The sequence below is a fragment of the Hippocampus bargibanti genome, linkage group LG07 (assembly GCF_051943395.1).
Source record: "Hippocampus bargibanti isolate YZ-2025 linkage group LG07, ASM5194339v1, whole genome shotgun sequence".
NCBI classification, from domain to species: domain Eukaryota; kingdom Metazoa; phylum Chordata; class Actinopteri; order Syngnathiformes; family Syngnathidae; genus Hippocampus; species Hippocampus bargibanti.
Window position 1 is genome coordinate 3,818,705 of NC_142740.1, and position 22,726 is coordinate 3,841,430.

General features: G+C 37.7%; 1 protein-coding gene across 12 annotated transcripts in view; it reads left to right on the top strand.

Annotated features, from left to right (window-relative positions):
• Positions 1–21,269, top strand: part of kif1aa (kinesin family member 1Aa) — a 56,280-nt gene extending 35,011 nt beyond the window's left edge. For 3 of the 12 annotated variants that reach the window (XM_089000472.1, XM_089000473.1, XM_089000474.1), the window contains 19 exons: positions 348–438; positions 522–640; positions 2,191–2,246; positions 4,338–4,446; positions 4,829–4,895; positions 5,196–5,280; positions 5,922–6,027; positions 7,660–7,686; positions 9,519–9,545; positions 10,550–10,664; positions 10,736–10,869; positions 14,539–14,746; positions 14,846–15,004; positions 16,191–16,262; positions 16,342–16,463; positions 17,786–17,932; positions 18,023–18,215; positions 18,288–18,406; positions 20,047–21,268. In XM_089000472.1, the coding sequence (XP_088856598.1) occupies positions 348–438; positions 522–640; positions 2,191–2,246; positions 4,338–4,446; positions 4,829–4,895; positions 5,196–5,280; positions 5,922–6,027; positions 7,660–7,686; positions 9,519–9,545; positions 10,550–10,664; positions 10,736–10,869; positions 14,539–14,746; positions 14,846–15,004; positions 16,191–16,262; positions 16,342–16,463; positions 17,786–17,932; positions 18,023–18,215; positions 18,288–18,406; positions 20,047–20,089 (1,999 nt within the window). In that variant the 3' untranslated portion in view covers positions 20,090–21,268. Of the gene's footprint in view, positions 1–347; positions 439–521; positions 641–2,190; positions 2,247–2,346; positions 2,554–4,337; positions 4,447–4,828; positions 4,896–5,195; positions 5,281–5,921; positions 6,028–7,659; positions 7,687–9,518; positions 9,546–10,549; positions 10,665–10,735; positions 10,870–14,538; positions 14,747–14,845; positions 15,005–16,190; positions 16,263–16,341; positions 16,464–17,785; positions 17,933–18,022; positions 18,216–18,287; positions 18,407–20,046 lie in introns of all 12 variants that reach the window. The other 9 variants (XM_089000475.1, XM_089000476.1, XM_089000484.1 and 6 more) reach the window with 6 other exon arrangements.
• The last annotated feature ends 1,457 nt before the right edge of the window (positions 21,270–22,726 follow it).

Below are 22,726 nucleotides of genomic sequence, written 5' to 3' on the forward strand. Positions count from 1 at the left end.
TTCAGCTATTGTTAAAGTTATAAATAAATCAATATGTATGTATAGTATTGTATTTTGTACAGCTGCTCCCATTTCAAGCTCAGATAACTCCAAGCCCATATAATTTAGGAATTAACTCTTTCTTTTCTGATGAGAGTCTAAGATTTCTTACACTGCATTGAATGTATATGTCGTCCTCAAATTCAATATTCTGTGGGTCCTGGAATTTGAGTGAAAATGACAAAAACCCTGGCACTGGAGTGGACACCTTTTTGCACATCGTCTGACAGTGAATGATTTAAAAAAATCTAGAAAATTCAAATGATTTTTTTATCCACACTTTTATCTGCACGTCTTTTTTTGTGCAGTTTCATCCACCGACATGACGAAGCCTTCTCCACAGAACCCTTGAAGAACACAGCCCGCGGACCGCCGCTGGGTTTTTACCACGTGCAGAATGTAACAATTAAGAACGATGATTATGATGATGAAGTGTTGTTTATACTTCAGTAACTCACATTGTCGCTTTTGTTTCTTTTCAGATCGCCGTCGAAGTAACCAAATCGTTTGTGGACTACATCACCGCTCAACCGATTGTGTTTGAGGTGTTTGGACATTACCAGAAACAAGTTTTTCTTCCTCTTTCCAAAGATATCATCAGGTAGCTCTTTTTATTATCTGTCAATTGCTTTATAAAGTTTAAATAAATCTGTAAAAATGCTAGCATTTTTTTTAATGGATATAAGCAAAGATGTTAATAATAAGCTTTCAAAATGTTACTCATAGACTAACACCATAACACTTTAACACACTGCCGGACATTGTGCAAAAATGTGTCCACTCCAGTGCCAGGGTTTTTGTCATTTTCACTCAAATTCCAGGACCCACTGAATAATGGGTTTACGGAATACATAAACATTCAATGCATCGTAAGAAACTTTAGACTCTCTTCCTTCATCAGAAAAAATAGTTAATTCCTAAGTTACTGGCGCTTCCCTACTTATGAACATTCAAGTTATGAACAACAGTACATACGAACATTTTTGTAGTAATGTAGTATTCTCTCCAGTTTTACATGTACATATCTTTATCTCGCATATATTTTATTAAATGTTATTTTTTCCTTACAAACTAATAATAATAATAATAATAATAATACATTAAATTTCTAAGCGCCTTTCAAAACTCTCAAGGTCACTTTACAGTCACAGGATAAATTTTTCTGTAGGTGAGCAGCGGCAGCCACACGCGCCAACGTTTACTCAATCCGGAATAACTGAAATAGAAAGAAAGCTAGCTAATAGATAACTAATAGATAGCTAGCCAGCTAGGTAGCTAATACATTGCAAATAGATAAGAAACAAATAGCTAGCTAGGTACTCAGGTAGCTAGCTAGCTAGCTACTACTACTACTACTACTACTACTACTACTACTACTACTACTACTACTACTACTACTAATAATAATAATAATAATAATAATAATAATAATAATAATAATAATAATAATAATAACAAGAAGAAGAATAATCATAATAATACATTTAATTTCAAAACTCTCAAGGTTGCTTTACAGTCACAGCATAAGTTTTTCTGTGGGTGAGCAGCGGCAGCCACACGCCCCGGCGTTCGCTCAACCCGGAATAACTCAAATAGAAAGAAAGCTAGCTAGCTAATAGATAACTAATAGATAGCTAGCCAGCTATGTAGCTAACAGATTGCAAATAGATAAGCAAACAAATAGCTAGCAAGGTACCCAGCAAGGTAGCTAATAATAATAATAATAATAATAATAATTGCAGATTAATTATACAAGCCTTAAACATATTATTTTCACTCAAATTGCAGGACCCACAAAATATTGAGTTTTAGGACTACATAAACATTCAATTCAGTGTGAGAAAACTTAGACTCTCTTCTTTAATAAAAAAAAAAAGTTAATTCCTAAGTGATATGAGTGAAGAGTTATCTGAGCTTGAAATGAGGGCGGCTGTACAAAAGGCAAATCTTGCCTCATCGTGAAAGGGAAAAAAAAAAACCGAGGCCTGAGGTCTGACCAGCGCTTTATCGGCACCCCCCGCAAGAAGAAAAAACAAAACCCGAACAAATTCGGGAATGGCGCTCCACGTCATCCTTTTCAATTCCCGAATAAATTCGGGAATGGCCGTGAATGACTTAATACTGCTTTAACATCCTCTTCCTTGTTCATAGTCCACTGCGGCCCTGCAGGAGACAGTTCCCCCGTGTGATGCCTTTGTCCAAACCAGGTAAAAAAAAAACAAAAATAAGGACTATTTAGTGAATTTTGTTATAATACTGCACCGCCGAGCGTGTGTCGGTCATTTTGCTGTCATTGCCTATGAGCAGCGGAGTCAGACCAGAACCAGGAGAAAGCATTGGAGCTGATCCGCTATTTGGTGCCCGACAAGCTCAACGGGGCACTGGTGGACTCTCTATCGGGTCACGCCCTCTCCGCCGCGGGCCTGGCCGCTTCCTTCCTAATGGAAGCGAACCAGCCTGCGTGGGTCGTCGTGCCCCCTTCCATTTGTTCCGTTGTTAAAGCGCAGACGCCCGGTTGGTTCATGATGATCCCAGACAATCCTGACACCAGGTCTTTTTTTTTTTTCATGTCACTTAACTGTGTTGACTGTAAAGAAAAAGAATCACACATAGCTCAAAATATCTATTTCCATTTGGGGGAAATAGCGACAGCTAAGTGAAGTGATATGAAAATTTTGTTTGATGTGTCAGGATTGGTCAGTTGGATTCTCACTTTTTGAGGTGTTGACTCTTTCCTACTCTTCCTTCCTCTGGACTGTTGTTGTTCATTGGCCCATAACTTAACATTTAAAGGACGACCGACACCATTTTTTTGTTTCCTAACTGACATCAGAAAAACGTTTTATAACATCTAAAATACCCAAAACGCGCAGGCTGATATTTTTAGTCAAATGCAAAATACCAATAAAAATGACTTAAAGTGTCCCAAAACTACCACAAAATGCACTCGGAAATGGCGCGATTCAGAAAGTCCCGCCCCTTTGTTCTTGATGTCACGTCAGGATACTCCTTCACAAAATGCCTTAGATATAGATAGATAGATAGATAGATAGATAGATAGATAGATAGATAGATAGATAGATAGATAGATAGATAGATAGATAGATAGATAGATAGATAGATATTGATAGATAGATAGATAGATAGATAGATAGATTGATTGACTGATAGATAGATAGATAGATAGATAGATAGATAGATAGATAGATAGATAGATAGATAGATAGATAGATAGATAGATAGATAGATAGATAGATAGATAGATAGATAGATAGATAGATAGATAGATAGAGATTGATTGACTGATAGATAGATAGATAGATAGATAGATAGATAGATAGATAGATAGATAGATAGATAGATAGATAGATAGATAGATAGATAGATAGATAGATAGATAGATAGAGATTGACTGATTGACAGATTGATAGATAGATAGATGGATAGATGGATGGATAGATGGATAGATGATAGATAGATAGATAGATAGATAGATAGATAGATAGATAGATAGATAGATAGATAGATAGATAGATAGAGATTGACTGATTGACAGATTGATAGATAGATAGATGGATGGATAGATGGATGGATAGATGATAGATAGATAGATAGATAGATAGATAGATAGATAGATAGATAGATAGATAGATAGATAGATAGATAGATAGATGATAGATAGATAGATAGATAGATAGATAGATAGATAGATAGATAGATAGATAGATAGATAGATAGATAGATAGATAGATGGATGGATGGATGGATGATTGATGGATGGATTGGATGGATGGATGGATGGATAGATAGATAGATAGATAGATAGATAGATAGATAGATAGATAGATAGATAGATAGATAGATAGATAGATAGATAATTAGATAGATAGATAGAGATGGATAGATAGATAGATAGAGATTGATTGACTGATTGATAGATAGATAGATAGATAGATAGATAGATAGATAGATAGATAGATAGATAGATAGATAGAGATTGACTGATTGACAGATTGATAGATTGATAGATAGATAGATAGATAGATGGATAGATGGATAGATGGATAGATAGATAGATAGATAGATAGATAGATAGATAGATAGATAGATAGATAGATAGATAGATAGATAGATAGATAGATAGATAAAAAAAAGTGCTAATATTATTTTGTCTTCATCCCTCCATAATATCTTTCCTCTTTTTCCCTTCTGTTGCTCCCACAAATTGGATGAGATGGCATTACTTCCTATTTAGTTGGTACTACTTCCTGTCTAACCAGTTCCATTTCCCCGTTTAGTGCCGGCCACCAAACTGACGGCAATGGCGCGCCCGCAGGTAGGACCATGCCACTGCAAGTACGACTTGATGGTGTTCTTTGAGATCTGTGAGCTGGAAGCCAATGGAGAGTAAGTATCGTATATCCTGTTTGGGTCTTTTCAAAATAAATCAAATACATAGTACAGTAAAGTCTCGTTATATCGATATTCAAGGGAGTATATATAGATATATAGATATACTCATATACTCATACACAATTTTCTATTAAATTTCTGTATACATATATACATAGTACAGTAAAGTCTCGTTATATCGATATTCAAGAGAGTCCGAAAAAATATCGATATAACCGGGACTATCGATATATCCAACCCTGCTTGCATGTAATTTTCTCAGTGCGTGCATAGAAATAGTATCGATATAACCGGGACTATCGATATATCCGATATCGATATAACGAGACTTTACTGTATTTGTGTTTTTATTTTTTTGCGTTTGTTTGTTTCACAGCTACCTCCCTGCTGTGGTGGACCACCGAGGAGGAATGCCTTGTCACGGAACTTTCCTTCTGCACCAGGTTGGTTTCTTTTGTTCCCTCCACCAAGAAGTTCCAGATATTTTTTTTTCGTATACGTTTTGTTAGTACCTTTTTTTCGTATTTTTTTTCTCAACGTGGATTTTTTATCTTTATATCTGAAAGTATGGCAATTTTTTTTCATTTTTATGTTATTTTTTTGTAACTGTTTTCGAAACTGTTTTTGCAAATGTTGCCTTTGTTCCAACCTTTGCAACTTTCAAAAATGAATACTGTTGAGGACTTAAGTTACAATCTTATACGAACAAAAAAATAGTTTTGAAAATTGTCTTTGTCATGCAGGGCCTACAGAGAAGAATCACCGTAACCATCGTGCACGAGTCTGGCGGCGACATCGATTGGAGAGACGTGCGAGAGCTTGTTGTCGGTAGGATGTGGCTACACCGAACATTTTTGCGTTCAGCTACAGTGATACCTCGATTTACGAACGTTTCGGTTTATGAACGTTAAATTTATGAAAATTTCACCTTGGCATATGAACTTTACCTTGGCATACGAACTTTTTTCGTACACGGAGCTACCTCAATGAGTCATGTGTCGTTCACGAACGAACCTGTTCTAACAACAAAATGGCATCCGACTGTTTTTGTCCTCTATTCCCCGCCCCCAGTCTTCGGTTCAAGCCACGTGATTGGTCAAGAACGCAGCAGTGAGGGGGGGTGGTTTGAACATTAAAGAGACAGGCGGACCACAGTGAAAGAGTTTCAACTTTGATAGTTCAAAAGCAGTGTGTAGACTGCAAGGTTAAAATTCCCATCAATCAGGCTCCACAAACAACCCGCATAAGCCATCTGTACACTTGATGCAGAAAATTAGAAAGTAGAAAATTATGTTTTATGGGGACCTGGGAACGGATTATTCTCATTTTAATGGTTTCCTATGGGAAATTAATTTTTGGGATACACACTTTTCGCCTTTCACACTCTGTCTGGGAACCAATTAAGTTCGTAAGCCAAGGTATCACTGTATTTGTATCTGATCATCAGTCCACTTGTTTTTTCACACCAGGACGTCTCCGCAACACGGTTGAATCTGACGAGAGTATCGTGGACCCCAACATTCTGTCCCTGAACATCTTATCCGCCGGCTACGTCAGACCCTTGCATGATGACAGGTATTCGGCGCCAATAATAACAAAATGCATACTAGTGCATGGATTTGAAGCTAGATTTGGAAGCTATTTAATAAACGCTCACTTGGCTTTTCATTCAAGCATACGATAAATTGATGATGAATGTTCAAAATGGTTGCCGCGGACTTGATGACACGCGAGCTGTGCGAGCTTCCGGTGTTTGCTGTCCATGTTTGTCATTTCAATTTTTGTCGTGGCAAACCTGTCGTCACATTCCGTTATCATGCATCATGTCAACTAACCGAAGAATTAACCTGCTTAATGCAGATTTTGAGAGCCAGATGCTCATTTTGTTTCTTTTTTTTTTTGATTTATTTATATATTTATTTATATATTTTTTACGTCACTAGTCACGAAGTAGACATTAGGTCACGTGGGAAGATGGGTCATTTTGTAAATACTATTCTGTAAAGGTGTAATTTTCTGAGAAGTCATTTGTAATGTCAGTTGAGAGTTAAACTTAGTTTTTGTTATTTTTTTTATAGAAAATGTTAGTTTTTTTTAATGGTCTAATTATTTTTACCTGATAATTTATGCATTTTTTTTTAATTAGAAACATCTATTATCGTTCAAGCTGAAAATTGATGTTTTTTGAACAGATAAAAATATATTTTTTTAATTAATGTTTTAGGGATAAAAAAAAGTCACATTTAATGAAAAAAAGGAAAACATTTTAATATTTTTTTTAAATAGATTTTTTGCATAGAAAATTGTGTATGAGTATATGAGTATATCTATACATATATATATATATATATCTATATATATCTATATACATATATATATTTACAGTGTATATATATATATATATATATATATATATATATATATATATATAAATACCCTATATCTATATATATACTGACACTGTATATATATATAAGCGGTATAAAATATATATATATATATATATATATATATATATATATATTTATATATTTATATATATATATATTTTATATTATATATATATAGCATATATATATTTACACTGTAAATACCCTTATGAGGAATAAGCGGTATGGAAAATGAGATGAGATATATATATATGTATATAGATATATCGATATATATAGATATACTCATAGACTCATACACAATTTTCTATTATATACATATACATATATATATTTACAGTGTATATATATATATATATATATATATATATACACTGTAAATATATATATGTATATAGATATATACTGTATATATATATATACACTGTAAATATATATATATGTGTATAGATATATAGATATACTCATACACAATTTTCTATTAAAAAAATCTATTTAAAAAAATTAAAATGTTTTACTTTTTTTCATTAAACGTGACTTATATTTGCATTGTGTTTTATATGTGAATGTTTTAAATTTGCCACCCATGTTATATGCAATAATGTAAAAATGTTTACAATTTATCAAGCGTATTGAATAATTCAAGCTCAATGTATGATTTTTGGTGATGTAGAAATTTTGTTGCTTTGCCAACCTCCCTGCCCAGCTTGGCCCGCATTGATTGAGAAACTAACATGGAATGTTTAAATTGCTGCTAACGGTTTTCTTCCCCCTCAGTCCACTAATCGAATATTCTTTTCATTTTTGATTTTTACAGACAATTTCTCGATTCAGACATGCCTAGGTATATTTTTATTTCATTTGTCATATATGTACAGTGAACCCTCGTTCGTTACAGGCGATAATGTCAAAAATAAGGTGTTAATTGTTGTCAGAGATATTTGATCACTGTGAGCGAACGCTCGGACCCAGAAAGATTATCTTTACTGCCGGCAGGAGATGCAGCCATTCATGACAGACGCACGAATTCTGCAATCCTCTGCCAAGCTATTTATTGAGAGTATATGCAAATTTAAGTAATATGTTAATAAAACATAGTTTTCTTGATTAGGATACCACGCCCCTGGGCGTACCAAGCGCGAACAGCTGTAAGCAATAAAACATGAACTAATAAATGTGTCACCTTGCTAATGAGCTCTTCCTGTGAAGGAGTTTTAAAGTCGTAAATTGCTTCAGTTATAAAGGAGTTTCCCAAGTCCTGAATTCTGTCCAAGGCCAGATCTCCTAGATCACAGGTGTCAAAGTCAAGGCCCGCGGGCATAATCCGGTCCGCCACATCATTTTTTTCGGCCCGCGAAAGCAAATCAAACTTGTTAAATTCCATGATGATTGCTAAAATCTGAGCCAAAATGTCATATTTTTGGATGTCAACCACAATAAAAGTCATTATTCTTGACTTCAGATTTGAAAACGAGTTATTCATTAATTTGCTGTGTATGTAATATTTGAAGGGATTTAAACATTCTAATGGGTTCCCCAAATTCATAACGGCCCTCGAGAGGAAACCATAACTACAATGTGGCCCGCGGCAAAAAATGACTTTGACACCCCTGTCATAGATTAAGATGACAGTTTAACTTGGTGTGTTTCTGTTGACCTCAGATTGACCCCAGGTTGTCTGTGTTTCAATTGTGTATTCAAGTCACACATGTTGACTAAGCATATAACAGCGTGAAACTTTGAAATATGATACTTGTACTTCCTGTTTATTCAGGTGTGTTCACCAAAAATTGTACGTGTCCTGTTAAGTAATCCTCCAAATCATGACTTGAGAGACAATCAGTATTCAGTTGTGAAAAAATTACTCTAAATTTTGAATAATAAGTGTGAAACGTCAGATTTATCATGTTATTCAGCTCCTATCAAATACATAACCGACACTAACCCGTCAAAATGTATACATTGACGAGGAATATCATTATTTTGTATATCACCAATTTGTATAAAATATAAAAAAATTAATAACTGTGACCATAAATTAATTGATTTATTTAATTCATGTGAAGCCTAAATGTGAAAGATGACCTGCGATACAACGTGGGTTCACTGTATATCATATTTTAAACCAGGAGTGTCAAAGTCATTTTTTGCCGCGGGCCACATTGTAGTTATGGTTTCCTCTCGAGGGCCGTTATGAATTTGGGGAAGCCATTAGAATGTTTAAATCCCTTCAAATATTACATATAGAGCACACAGCAAATTAATGAATAACTCGTTTTCAAATCTGAAGTCAAGAATAATGACTTTTATTGTGGTTGACATCCAAAAATATGAAATTTTGGCTCAGATTTTAGCAATCATCATGGAATTTAACAAGTTTGATTTGCTTTCGCGGGCCGAAAAAAATGATGTGGCGGGCCGGATTTGGCCCGCGGGCCTTGACTTTGACACCTATGTTTTAACCCTTCATCTTTTCACTTTTGTCTTCACGCCCATTTTTTTTCCATCAACTCAACCTGTCGTCTTTTGTTCTTTGTTGTCGTCACACTTTGAATGACGTTATGAGTGCATGGATAGCTTCGCAAACGGGGAACTAGTAGCGTATCTAGCCCACTTCCCGTTTCACTACTCCTCTCACTCTTCCTTTCTTCCTCTGTCATCTCTTCTTCCTCGCAGCATATCCCGTCGGGGACTTGATCCGAGGTATTGATGCTCTGCCTCATTCATCTCTCGGAAAGCCTTTGGACATTAAAATTTGTGTACTAGTACATTATTTGTCCTTATAATAATAATAATAATAATAATAATAATAATAATAATAATAATAATAATAATAATAATAATAATAATAATAATACATTTCATTTGTAAGCGCCTTTCAAAACTCTCAAAGTCACTTTACAGTCACAGGATACGTTTTTTTCTGTGGGTGAGCAGTGGCAGCCAGACGCGGCAGCATTCACTCAACCCGGAAGTAATTCAAATAGAAAGCAAGCTATCTTGCGAATAGATAGCTATTAGCTAGCAAATAGATAGCTAATAGCTTGCAAATAGATAGCTATGATAAATAAAATACAATCACAAAATAGAATACAATAAATAAAATACAATTATAAATAGAAACAAGAGAAAGAGCTACACAGAACATGCAATTTTAAATAGGTGGGGTTTGAAATGGAATTTGAAGGTATTTACTAGTCATGCAGTTAATCTATATGTTACCAGTGAGGAAAAATTGTTGACTAATTTGTACGGGATATTAGAAAGTACTACTAGTAATAATAATAATAATAATAATAATAATAATAATAATAATAATAATACATTTCAACCGATAGATAGATAGATAGATAGATAGATAGATAGATAGATAGATAGATAGATAGATAGATAGATAGATAGATAGATAGATAGATAGATAGATAGATAGATAGATAGATAGATAGATAGATAGATAGATGCCGAGGTATCACTGTATTATTGTTATTATTACTGAGTTTTCTTACGTATGAGGACAAAGTATACTAGTTCACGGTAAATCTGTTACTGTAAATCTGGAAAACGGCTTTCCGTGCATATATTCTCCATTGGTGCTTCATCTCAGCCAATCAAGCATGCCATCATTGTTTCTTTACCATTTTCACAAATGGATCATCTATGCACTTCTCGGTTATCGATTGTTGTCCGGTTGGTTTTTCCTCCGCCAGGACGTTCTACCGCTTCGAGGCGGCTTGGGACAGTTCCATGCACAACTCCTTGCTCCTCAACCGTGTCACCCCCCACGGCGAGAAGATCTACATGACGCTCTCGGCGTACTTAGAGGTGAACTTTGAGTAAACAATCGTGTGGGTGATCAACGCAGGTGTTGGATAATAATGGCGGTGTTTTCCTAGATGGAGAAATGCACGCAACCGGCGGTGGTGACCAAAGACGTGTGTATGGTGTTCTACTCGAGAGACACCAAACTATCCGCCTCGCGTTCCATTCGCAATCTTTTCGGCACAGGCAGTCTGAGAGCGGCCGATGGGTGAGTTTCATATTGACTTTAATACACGCTCACATACACGTTAACAACAAAACTGTCACGAATAACAAAAACTCTCACACATAACAAAAATGTTCTTACACGCAAACCAAATACAGTAAAGTCTCGTTATATCGATATTCAAGGGAGTCCGAAAAAATATCGATATAACCGGGACTATCGATATATCCGACCCTGTTTGCATGTAATTTTCTCCGTGCGTGCATAGAAATAGTATCGATATAACCGGGACTATCGATATATCCGATATCGATATAACGAGACTTTACTGTATCTTTCAGGCACATTGAGCCACTTACATTTTAATGAGAGAGTAAAAAAAACGTGTGAGAAGTTGCTCAAAAGTGAAAATCGGCATCCTGGAGTTGACTTTGGACAGTTTTCTCACACTCTCTCATTCTTTCTCTCTTGCTCTCTCACATTCTCTTGCTCTCTCATTCTTACTCTCATTCCCTTTTTGGGTGAGTTTCACATCGAATTTAACACACACGCACACACACAGTAACAACAAAACTGTCACGAATAATCAAAACTCTCACACATACCAAAAATGTTCTTACACGCAAACCAAATATCTTTCAGGCACATTGAGCCACTTACATTTTAATGAGAGAGTAAAAAAATGTGTGAGAAGTTGCTCAAAAGTGAAAATCGGCACCCTGGAGTTGAGTTTGGACAGTTTTATCACACTCTCATTCTTTCTCTCTTGCTCTCTCACATTCTCTTGCTCTCTCATTCTTACTCTCTTTCCCTTTTTGGGTGAGTTTCACATCAAATTTAACACACGCGCACACACACACAGTAACAACAAAACTGTCACGAATAACAAAAACTCTCACACATAACAAAAATGTTCTTACACGCAAACCAAATATCTTTCAGGCATATTGAGCCACTTACATTTTAATGAGAGAGTAAAAAAATGTGTGAAAAGTTGCTCAAAAGTGAAAATCGGCATCCTGGAGTTGCCTTTGGACAGTTTTCTCACACTCTTTCATTCTTTCTCTCTTGCTCTCTCACATTCTCTTGCTCTCTCATTCTTACTCTCTTGCCCTTTTTGTGTGAGTTTCACATCGAATTTAACACACACGCACACACACAGTAACAACAAAACTGTCACGAATAATCAAAACTCTCACACATACCAAAAATGTTGTAACCCACAAACCAAATATCTTTCAGGCACATTAAGCCACTTAAATTTTAATGAGAGAGTAAAAAAATGTGTGAGAAGTTGCTCAAAAGTGAAAATCGGCACCCTGGAGTTGCCTTTGGACAGTTTTCTCACACTCTCTCATTCTTTCTCTCTTGCTCTCTCACATTCTCTTGCTCTATCATTCTTACTCTCTTTCCCTTTTTGGGTGAGTTTCACATCGAATTTAACACACGCGCACACACACAGTAACAACAAAACTGTCACGAATAACAAAAACTCTCACACATAACAAAAATGTTCTTACACGCAAACCAAATATCTTTCAGGCACATTGAGCCACTTACATTTTAATGAGAGATTAAAAAAATGTGTGAAAAGTTGCTCAAAAGTGAAAATCGGCACCCTGGAGTTGACTTTGGACAGTTTTCTCACACTCTCTCATTCTTTCTCTCTTGCTCTCTCACATTCTCTTGCTCTCTCATTCTTACTCTCTTTCCCTTTTTGGGTGAGTTTCACATCGAATTTAACACACGCGCACACACACAGTAATAACAAAACTGTCACGAATAATCAAAACTCTCACACATACCAAAAATGTTCTAACCCACAAACCAAATATCTTTCAGGCACATTAAGCCACTTAAATTTTAATGAGAGAGTAAAAAAATGTGTGAGAAGTTGCTCAAAAGTGAAAATCGGCACCCTGGAGTTGACTTTGGACAGTTTTCTCACACTCTTTCATTCTTTCTCTCTTGCTCTCTCACATTCTCTTGCTCTCTCATTCTTACTCTCTTGCCCTTTTTGTGTGAGTTTCACATCGAATTTAACACACACGCACACACACAGTAACAACAAAACTGTCACGAATAATCAAAACTCTCACACATACCAAAAATGTTCTAACCCACAAACCAAATATCTTTCAGGCACATTAAGTCACTTACATTTTAATGAGAGAGTAAAAAAATGTGTGAAGAGTTGCTCAAAAGTGAAAATCGGCACCCTGGAGTTGCCTTTGGACAGTTTTCTCACACTCTCTCATTCTTTCTCTCTTGCTCTCTCACATTCTCTTGCTCTCTCATTCTTACTCTCTTTCCCTTTTTGGGTGAGTTTCACATCGAATTTAACACACGCGCACACACACAGTAACAACAAAACTGTCACGAATAACAAAAACTCTCACACATAACAAAAATGTTCTTACACGCAAACCAAATATCTTTCAGGCACATTGAGCCACTTACATTTTAATGAGAGAGTAAAAAAATGTGTGAAGAGTTGCTCAAAAGTGAAAATCGGCACCCTGGAGTTGACTTTGGACAGTTTTCTCACACCTTGCTCTCTCACATTCTCTTGCTCTCTCATTCTTACTCTCTTGCCCTTTTTGTGTGAGTTTCACATCGAATTTAACACACACGCACACACACAGTAACAACAAAACTGTCACGAATAATCAAAACTCTCACACATACCAAAAATGTTCTAACCCACAAACCAAATATCTTTCAGGCACATTAAGTCACTTACATTTTAATGAGAGAGTAAAAAAATGTGTGAAAAGTTGCTCAAAAGTGAAAATCGGCATCCTGGAGTTGACTTTGGACAGTTTTCTCACACTCTCTCATTCTTTCTCTCTTGCTCTCTCACATTCTCTTGCTCTCTCATTCTTACTCTCTTTCCCTTTTTGGGTGAGTTTCACATCGAATTTAACACACGCGCACACACACAGTAATAACAAAACTGTCACGAATAATCAAAACTCTCACACATACCAAAAATGTTCTAACCCACAAACCAAATATCTTTCAGGCACATTAAGCCACTTAAACTTTGGACAGTTTTCTCACACCTTGCTCTCTCACATTCTCTTGCTCTCTCATTCTTACTCTCTTTCCCTTTTTGGGTGAGTTTCACATCGAATTTAACACACACGCACACACACAGTAACAACAAAACTGCCACGAATAATCAAAACTCTCACACATACCAAAAATGTTCTAACCCACAAACCAAATATCTTGCAGGCACATTAAGTCACTTAAATTTTAATGAGAGAGTAAAAAAATGTGAGAAGTTGCTCAAAAGTGAAAATCGGCACCCTGGAGTTAAATTTGGACAGTTCTCTCACACTCTTTCTCACACTCATTCTTTCGCTCTCTCGCTCTCTTTCTCTCTTGCTCTCTCACACTCTCTTTCTCTGTCATTCTTTCTCTCTTTCCCTCTTTGGGTGAGTTTCACGGCAAATTTGACACACACGCACACACACAGTAACAACAAAATTGCGACGAATAATCAAAACTCTCACACATACCAAAAATGTTCTAACCCACAAATCAAATATCAGGCACATTAAGCCACTTCAATTTTAATGAGAGAGTAAAAAATGTGTGAGAAGTTGCTCAAAAGTGAAAATCGGCACCCTGGAGTTGACTTTGGACAGTTTTCTCACACTTCATCATCTCACATCTTCATCATCTTGTCTTTTCCATCACAAGATACCGTGTGACGGGCGTGTACGAGTTGAGCCTATGCAACCTGGCGGATGCTGGAAGTCCAGGCATGCAGCGGCGCAGGCGGCGAGTGCTGGACACGTCAGTGGCGTACGTCCGCGGCGAGGAGAACTTAGCCGGATGGAGGCCTCGCAGCGATAGCCTCATCCTGGAGCACCAGTGGGAGCTCGAAAAACTCAGCTTGCTTCAGGACGTGAGCGATCTCATCTTGTTTTTTGGGGATAACGTCGCCACCGAAAGCGGCCAAAATGTCAGAAATCTTTTTTTTTTTTTTTTTTTTTTTTGCCATCAGGTGGAGAAGACCAAACATTTCCTGTTGCTGCGGGAGAAGCTGGAGTCCACCTTAGCACTAGCGGATCGAGGAGCTCAACAGCCGGCGGATGAGGAACCCGAAGAAGTCTGCACGGCTTCCGACATCACCACCGAAAGGCAACGGGAGCTTGCCACTAAGGTTGACCGCATTCTTGCAAAGGTTCAAATAGCACGTTAGCATTTCATCGCATCATCTTTTAATTGACCCGACGACAGGATGGGTTGTGAAACTTTGTTCATTGAAGTCACAATGTTCCTGTATGTTAGCACGACAACTACTAGCAGGTTAGCATCATATCTAACATTTTAGCTTTTTATTCATCATCATTTGTCATACCTGTAGTAAGCCAATGACAAAGATGGACATTCTTTTTTTTTCACTTGCCTTAGCGCTTTGTCTCCTCTGGTTAATAGCGACCTAACTAGCATGTTAGCATTTTGTCTGGAATGTAAGCATTTTAACTCATTCACTGCCGGATGATGTGCACAAATGTGTCCACTCTAATGCCAGGGTTTTTGTCATTTTCACTCAAATTGCAGGAGCCACAGAATATTGAGTTTTAGGACAATATAAACATTCTATTCAGTGTAAAAACATTTTAGGCTCTCTTCTTTCATCAGAAAAAAAGAGTTAATTCCTAAGTAATATGTGTCTGGAGTTATCTGGGCTTGAAATGGGGGCAGCTGTACAAAATACAGAGCATACATATTGATTTATATAATAATGATCATAATAAATTTCATTTATAAGCGCCTTTCAAAACTCAAGGTCACTTTACAGTCACAGGATAAGTTTTTCTGCGGGTGAGCAGCGGCAGCCACACGCGCCAGCGTTCACTCAATCCGGAATAACTCAAAAAGATAGAAAGCTAGCTATCTAGCTAATAGATAGCTAGACAGTTAATAGATAGCTAGGTAGCTAGCTATATAGCTAATAGATAGCAAGTTAGTTTATATGAAATACAAATATAAATTGTCCACTCCTTTTTTTTCGGCTAACGTGACGCACAGGCAGGGAGACACGATGACGTTTTTCCTGTTTGCAGGTCCACATAGCACTTTAACAACAGCAGAAGCTGTAACAAAGCGCTAACACGGACAAAAGGCAAATGCTGCCCCCTTATGGGAGTGAGAAACATTGCTGGAGGTCTGACCAGTGCTTTATTGGCTACCCCCGCAAGAAAAAAACTATAAACCCGAGCAAATGGAAGCAATGCTGAAAATTCAAAATAAATACAAATCTAAAACAAATGAAACGCTGTTCTTAGAAATCCATTTTACAAAAGTGAGCTTCTAAACCAACCGTTCGCTTTTTATCCGCACAGTGTCTGCGTCTGCTCACTCACTCCTTCGACAGAGAGTACACTCATGTTTGCGTCAGCGCCAGTGAAAGCAAGGTACTTACTTCCTGTTCAACGCCACATAAACTTCCTGTCCCCGCGACCCAAACGCAAGAAAACGAACGCTTTGTTTCAGATCTCGGAGATGTCTGTCACCACGCTGAAAGACTCGGCCTCCATATCCACCCTCAACACCATCACGCCCTCGTCCACCTGCCCATCCTTGGTGGAAGGTTGCTATGGCAACACAGATGTCAGGTCAGTCCTAAATATGTCGCTGTTTTACATTAGCGGTTATTTGTCATATCGATGAAAAGGTTTCTTGTACTTCATTGAAGGTGTCGGACGTTTCGCTCCTCATCCGAAAAGCTTTGTCAGTGAACTAAAGTTGTGCTGGTAACCCTATGTCCCTAATGGACAGAGGTGGCGATGCCAGACCTCTGCTCTGATAGCTCCTTGCTCTAAGGTTGGGGGAGCAGTACAGCTAGCTGGCTAGCAGGCTGGCTATCTATTAGCTATCTAGTAGCTAGCTAGCTAGTTTTTTTTAATCTATTTGACTTACTTTCGGGTTGAGTGAACGCTGGCGCATGTGGCTGCCGCTGCTCACCCACACAAAAACTGATCCAGTGACTGTAAAGTGACCTTGAGAGTTTTGAAAGGCGCTTACAAAGGAAATGTATTATTATTACTACACCCTGAAGCTAATCTGATTGCTTCTTTTGTTCTGTTTGATTACCTCTAATGTTCAATGCCTGGCTCTGATTTCCCCATTAGCTCTGGTATCACCTCATCGGCATATCTACGACTACGTGGTAACGACCTAAGAAGTCTTTTGTAAGCACGGACAAAATTAAACCTCTTATAGGGCCAGAGTTACCAGCACTACTTTAGTTCGCTAACGAAGCTTTTCGGATGAGGAGCGAAACGTCTGACACCTTCAAAGAAGTACAAAAGACAACTTTTCATCAATGGACCACTCCTGTACGACTGAGAGCTTACACAGACATTATACATGATGGAAATTAATTACAAATAAATTAATACCGTATTTAAACAGAACACAATTGATGAGGAACAGGGTAAAATTATCGCAGAGAAAGCACCTATTAGGGATCATTCCTCAAGTTGGTGAAAAAGGAAGGTTGCGTTCCTCATCATTTGGTCATCGACCATCACAAAGGTAAATAAAATGACTTTATAATACATTCCAGTCTATTTCTTTAATTATAATACCATAGCACATTTATTATACATAAAATAAGATATATTTTGTGTAGTGTTAAGGCTTAGAAAATTAGAAAGTAGAAAATTATGTGGGGACCATGGGGACCTGGGAACGGATTATTCTCATTTTATAGGTTTCCTATGGGAAATTATTTTTTGGGATACACACTTTTCGCCTTACACACTGTCTGGGAACCAATTACGTTCGTAAATCAAGTTATCACTGTATATGACTATATGACGTCACATATAAGGCGCACCTACGTATAAGGTGCGGGGTCATCATTTGAAAAAAAAAAAAAATAAGGGTTTTGGGTGCGCCTTATACACCACAAAATACGGTCACAATTTCGCAGACTTCCCGCCCCTCGCTCCCGTGCCGCCGTCAGCCCGAGTCCTGACGCACAGCCGGATTCCGATACCAAAAAGTGCGTGACGGCAAACTCAGAAGGGAAACCTCGCATCCGTAGATTTGTTCCTGATATCCAAGAGATCCGAGTCAGGTGAGAGAAAAAAAAAAAAAAATCAAACCAAATAATCACTAACACAACCATACCGTGACGGAGCTAATAAAAATGTCCCTTTCCTCGCAGCCCCATCGTATCCAAAAAGGGTTACCTGCACTTCCTGGAACCGCACACCAACGGCTGGGTGAAGCGCTACGTGGTAGTGCGCCGGCCCTACGTCTACATCTACAACACGGAGCGTGACGTCGTAGAACGAGCTATCCTCAACCTTTCCTTGGCGCAAGTGGAATACAGCGAGGACCAGCAGGCCATGCTCAAGGTGCGACCCGTTATCTACGTATTGATTAGCGATTAGCTAGCTTGTAACATTTTTTTTTTCTTTCTGCGATAGACCCCCAACACGTTTGCCGTGTGCACGGAGCACCGTGGGATATTGCTTCAAGCCGCGAGTGATAAAGATATGCACGACTGGCTGTATGCTTTCAATCCTCTCTTGGCGGGGACTATCAGGTATAGCGATGAATGCTAACATTTGGCGTGCTAACAGATGGCAACATAGCAGTTGAAGAAAAGCCCCAAGGAAAAAAGATTTTAATAATAACAATATTTATTATAATACATTTCATTTATAAGCGCCTTTCAAAACTCTCAAGGACACTTTATAGTCACAGGATATTTTTTCTGAGGGTAAGCAGCGGCAGCCACACGCGCCAGCGTTCACTCAACCCCGAAGTAGCATAAAGTAAAAAAACAATAACAACAACAAAAATACTACTACTAATAATAATAATCCATTTCATTTGTCAGCGCCTTTCATCTATTAGCTATCTAACTAGTTAGCTGGCTATCTAGCTAGCTATCTATTTGCTGTCTATTAGCTATCTTACTAACGAGCTGGCTATCTAGCTAGCTATCTATTTGCTGTTTATTAGCTATCTAACTATCTAGCTGGCTATCTAGCGAGCTATCTATTTGCTGTCTATTATCTAACTAACTAGCCGGCTAGCTAGCTAGCTATTTGCTGTCTATTGACTATCTGCCTATTTAGCTGGTTATCTAGCTGGCTATCCAGATAGCTAGCTATTAATGAGCTATTAGCTTGCTAGATAGCTCACTTTTTATTTATTTGAGTTGTTCCGGGTTGAGTGAACGCTGGCGCGTGGCTGCCGCTGCTCACACACAGAGGGACTGGTGGAGCAACCTTGAGAGTTTTATCATAATAATAATAATAATAATAATAATAATAATAAATATAATAATAATAATAATAATAATAATAATAATACATTTCATTTCTAAGCGCTCAAGGACACTTTACAATCACAGGATATTGTTTCTGCGGGTAAGCAGCGGCAGCCACACGCGCCAGCGTTCACTCAACCCGGAAGTAGCATAAAGTAAAAAAACAATAACAACAACAAAAAATACTACTACTAATAATAATAATCCATTTCATTTGTCAGCGCCTTTCATCTATTAGCTATCTAACTAGCTAACTGGCTATCTAGCTAGCTATCTATTTGCTGTCTATTAGCTATCTTACTAACTAGCTGGCTCTCTAGCTAGCTATCTATTTGCTGTTTATTAGCTGTCTAACTATCTAGCTGGCCATCTAGCGAGCTATCTATTTGCTGTCTATTATCTAACTAACTAGCCGGCTAGCTAGCTAGCTATTTGCTGTCTATTGACTATCTGCCTAATTAGCTGGTTATCTAGCTGGCTATCCAGATAGCTAGCTATTAACGAGCTATTAGCTTGCTAGATAGCTCACTTTTTATTTATTTGAGTTGTTCCGGGTTGAGTGAAGGCTGGCGCGTGGCTGCCGCTGCTCACACACAGAGGGACTGGTAGAGCAACCTTGAGAGTTTTATCATAATAATAATAATAATAATAATAATAATAATAATAATAATAATAATAATAATAATAATAATAATAATAAATATAATAATAATAATAATAATAATAATAATACATTTCATTTATAAGCGCTCAAGGACACTTTACAGTCACAGGATATTGTTTCTGCGGGTGAGCAGCGGCAGCCACACGCGCCAGCGTTCACTCAACCTGGAAGTAACTCAAATAGATAGCAAGGTAAAGATGATGTGATGAAATGCTAACATGCTATTTGACCTTTGCCCCCTCAGATCCAAGTTGTCCAGAAGACGAGTTGGACAGATGAGGATGTGATGGAGGAAAAGACTTGAGATGTAAATAGACCACCAACCTCCCTTCCAGTCCTCTCCACCATTTTCCTTCCCCCACGGTTAGCGTTACACGACGCCATTTTGTGTCAGGATTTTTTTTCTAATCATTCCACAGTAGTCAGATTCCAAACGTGTGTCGTGATGTCATGTAGTCGTGTCAGTGGCGCATCCGGCCGGCCTTATACATACAAAACATTACCGACTGTACTTTTGAACTGCTATTTTTTGTTTTTGTTGTCGTTTCTCCGACTTTCTCACACGCTGCCTTCCACGTTTGCACATATCGCACGAACACACAAGCGCGATGCCGCGTTCATCCTCACATTATAAAACTCCCGCCGTCGCTTTATTTATTTTTATATTTATTTCCACCTGCATGTATCTATTTATGGACAAAGACATTTACGGTGTATTTGTTAAGTGGTGCAATTGTGTGCACACGGCACTTTTGTATAAGACGCTCTCGCCCATGATATTATTTTGAAAATAATAACGCAAAAACACACTTTTACTTGAATGAATTCCCTCCACTCCTTTAAAGGACAACCGACACCATTTTTTTGTTTCCTGACTGACATCAGAAAAACGTTTTATTGCATTTAAAATACCCAAAACACATAGGCTGATATTTTTAGTCACATGCAAAACACCAATAAAAATGACTGAAAGTGTCCCAAAACTACTACAAAATGACCCCGGAAATGGCGAGTTTCAGAAGTTCGTGACGTCACGTAAGGACATCTCGCCTTGCTCTCGAATCAAAACAATGGCTTCAGATTCGGAGAAGATGCTTTCTTGTTACACATCCAGTTATGAATATGATTCAAATAGTTCTGAAGAGGAAAGCATAAATGTTTGGAGTAGATTAAAAAAGTCCTTCCTGTATCAATTCGAGCCGTCTGGACTTCAATGTAGCGTCCCAGAAAATGCACAAGATGGCGCACAAGCTCCGTTGAAAAATGGCTGATTTGTCCGCTGGGAATCTTCTCCGAATCTGAACTCTCTAAAGCCATTGTTTTGATTCTGGAGCAAGGCAGTTTGTGAAAGACTATCCTGGTGTGATGTCACGAACAAGGGGGCGGGACTTTCTGAATCTGTCCAGTACCTAGCTCATTTTGTGGCAGTTTGTGGACACTTTAAGTCATTTTTATTGGTGTATTTTGGCAAATTTGCATTTGCCTAAAAATATCAGCCTACATGTTTTGGGTATTTTAGATGCTATAAAACGTTTTACTGATATTTGTTAGGAAACAAAAAAAATTGTGTCGGTTGTCCTTTAAGTTATCAGGCCAGTAGGAAAGTCGTATGAAACGTTTAAAATCGATCTACTCTATCAAGTGCATCTAGATGACATCGTGCCTCACGGTTGCGTTTTATCGGACGACCTTCACGCTGCTATTTGTGCTCTTCATAGCGACATCATCATTATTATTATTATGTAATATCATCGACATAATGTCTCCACTTTAACCCTTTCAGGGACAGCGGTTACGACAGTTTATCATGTTATCAGGTTATCATTATTGGTGCATGCTGAACTCTAATTAGCTGACTCAAGTGATCCCAGACGAATTCTAATTTATTATTTTTGGGGAAATTTTCACCTATGACCCGAGTTATGCGTCAGGTCAGACAACCTGAGTGCATGCTCCCCCCCAAAAAAACTATCATATAATTCTCACGAAATTATCTCCGAATTTAAAACAACGTGCGTGTCACATCGGCACATTGTTGTCATTCAACACTGCTACCAGCAAATTTTAGTTCGCTGACGAAGCTTCTCGGATAAGGAGCGAAACGTCAAAGAAGTACAGATGACGGCTGAAGAAACCTTTTCATCGATGGACCCCACGACTGTACGACTCAGAGCTTACACAGACGTAACACTGAATGTACAAACCACATTTTTAAGTTCCTACTACTCCTTAAGTGCTTGTGTATGCGTACACCCCCACTTTCAGACTGCACCACTGTTATTTATTAAGACATTTGCGCACATTGATTTTCTATCTCTTTTGGCTCTGAATGGAAAAAAGGCCATTTTGTGCTTCCACATTTCTTTTTTTCTGCTTTCTCAAAAAAAAAAAAAAAAAACACACTGCATTGTATATAATAAACATGATTGCTGTGAACGGTATGTATCAGATCATCAAGGGGGCCAGAGCTCAATTTGTCTTTTTTCGGAAAGTAAAGCGTCCAAATGTTTGTGGGTGTGTGTGTGTATTTGCACCAAAACATCATATATGGAATAAAAATAAAATAATGATGCAACATGTAGATGGTGTCGGTGATTTTAAGAAATTTCTGTAAAATCAAACTGTTTCTTCGTTGTTCTGAAAGAAAAAGGTCGCCGTAAGAAACCAATCGTGATTCCCAGTTTTGGACTGTTATTGTGCGAGCGTCCTCTAGTGGTACACGAAACAATCACTAGTATTTAAGTTACAGTAAAGTCTCGTTATAGCGATATTCAAGGGAGTCCGAAAAATATCGATATAACCGGGACTATCGATATATCCGACTCTGTTTGCATGTAATTTTCTCCGTGCGTGCATAGAAATAGTATCGATATATCCGATATCGATATAACGAGACTTTACTGTATGTTACGTTTTGAGAACAA